General features: G+C 32.2%; 1 protein-coding gene across 1 annotated transcript; it reads right to left on the minus strand.

Annotated features, from left to right (window-relative positions):
* Nucleotides 1-5: 5 nt before the first annotated feature.
* Nucleotides 6-767, minus strand: LOC125851035 (F-box/kelch-repeat protein At3g23880-like; the record flags this gene model as incomplete). Its single annotated transcript, XM_049530828.1, has 1 exon — nt 6-767. A coding segment is annotated over exon 1 (762 nt), but the record flags the coding sequence as incomplete, so codon positions are not given.
* Nucleotides 768-2,341: the final 1,574 nt, after the last annotated feature.

The following is a 2,341-nucleotide window of genomic DNA, read 5'->3' on the forward strand; positions in this document are numbered from 1 at the left end:
ATGGGAAGCTCCAAGCTACCCCATGTCTTGGCTGCTACATCAAACGAAATGATCTTGCGCACATTGATGTCACAAAAACTCGTAGATGCAGTCCAATAAAGCTTCCCGTTGACAAATTTAGCCGGAAGATTTATTAGAAAGACGCCCTTAAGCTGGTCATGGAGTGTTTTCCATGAATCCGTCCTTAAACTATAAATGTTGACCACATAAGTCAGGTCGGATTCATCATCAATAAACAGAGCTTTGTAATCATCACGTGATTCATCATATCCAAAACCATATTTCATATAGAAAGAGGAATCCCATGGCAAATTAAGTAGTTTCTTTGACTTGCTAATGGTGGGGTTCCATATATATATCTCCCCTTTGTAATTGTACAGACAAATTAGCCCATTGGCAGTACCCACAACGGAAGATATTAAAGCGATAGAACCCATTTGAACAGTGGAAGGGACGAGAGAACTAAAGTTGAAATTTCCATTGATGCCTGGAAACAGAACTCTATGAATTGAGTTTAATTTGAGATGTGTATTCACCAAATCAGGGCTAGATATGAGTTGATGCCATGATTTAGAAACGGACATACATTTCAAGAGAGATTTGGGGGGCAGCCTCAAGAGTATGTCTGTTATGATTTCATTTGGAATTTCGGAATCACTTGTTGTACAAGTTGGAGTGAAGATGAAATTATACCAGGAGAAGAATTTGAGAAGAATGATGTGAACCGCCTGATGAATCCAATCCCGAAAAGAAACAAACGGAAACATTGCCGCCGGATGTTTTTCTGTCAAGTGAAAAGAGCAAAGCAGAAAGTGATTTTTCTGTGAAGTGAGGCAGCAGCACCAGAAGCAGAGCAGGCAGTGAAGTAGCACAATTTCCTAATATTGAGTGATATTTAGACCTACGCCTACCAACCAATTTTTTTTAATTTAATTTTTTTGAAAAAAATATAATCCATATATGAGGTATATTTGATCCTCCTCACACATATTTTTTTTTGACTTTTTTGTTTCAACGACTAATTTAAATCCATATAGTCAAATTTATTTATGTTTCACTAATTTTCTTGTAAAATTTATTATAGATGCCCCATTCTTTATTTTATTTTTACAAATGCAAAAACTAATTTAAAATATAGCCGCAAAAAAATTAGTTTTAAATTTTTTCTTTACACTAAAGAATGAAAGAAAAAATAGAATAAGAAACTCAAATAATAATAATCAAAGAAGTCAAAAAATAATTTTTGTATGAAAAAGATTAAAATATACCTTGAATTTGGCCAAAAAAATCATATATATACCCTTACATGATTCTTTTAAAAATTTAAAACTAATTTTNAATATGGAAGAGAAAGAAAGATAATGGGTCTGTGAGGTGTTCACTGAAGATTGAAATAATTGATGATGCAATAATGATTTATATTTCTCAAGTTGGAAAAAGTTGCTCAATTGATAAATAACAAGGACTTTGATGGAAAATCAGGAAGAAAGAGAATGCAAACCAAATGGTTGCGATAAAAGCAAAAATTAGGAATATGATGATTACTGGATAATCAAGAACTCATAGGGTACATCGTGGGGAGTGGAGGGATATGGATATATAAGAAGATACGTTGATTTGCCATATGGTGTTTGTGCCATTAATTCATTGATTTTTTATCCGACGAAGGAATTATCTTTTGTATTATCTCATTATCCATCTCCGGTCGTTCAATCACCTCCTCCACCCTTCTCTCTGCCCTCTCCACCATTGGTATATAGTTTTTTTTTAATGTATCATTGTTATAGTTTTGTTTTGTCGTTTTGATGTGAATATGAAAGTCATGATACATTAGTTGTGAATGACCCGCGTGTATTGTAATTTTGTATCTAGATATTATGATGTGGTCATTATTTTGTATTCAGATGTGATTTGTATAAAAATGTATCATCATAGTAAATTGTATATGATACATGTAATAAATGGATTAACAATTGAGACATATCAGATACGTTTTGAATATCGAGTGTGTGTGTCCCAGATTTGTATAATGTATCAGGTTATTATTGTGTGTATTGTACATATAAATAGTGTAATGGTTAAGATATGTAAATTACTTGTTTTGATCAAGACCAATGTGGATGATACATTAATATATATTAATATCAATCTTGGATTTTTGTGAATGGTTGTATCATTGATACTTTTAATGTACCTAGTACATGTTATCAGATGGTTACAAAATTGTGTCGATATGTGTTAGTTTGTTGTTAGATAGGTGTTGCTTTGAAAATTAAAAAAAAAAAATGTATCACCACATTTTTTAATGTTTGCAGATTGTTCCATGTCGTCTGAGTTTTTA

The sequence above is a fragment of the Solanum stenotomum genome, unplaced genomic scaffold (assembly GCF_019186545.1).
Source record: "Solanum stenotomum isolate F172 unplaced genomic scaffold, ASM1918654v1 scaffold21728, whole genome shotgun sequence".
NCBI classification, from domain to species: Eukaryota; Viridiplantae; Streptophyta; class Magnoliopsida; order Solanales; family Solanaceae; genus Solanum; species Solanum stenotomum.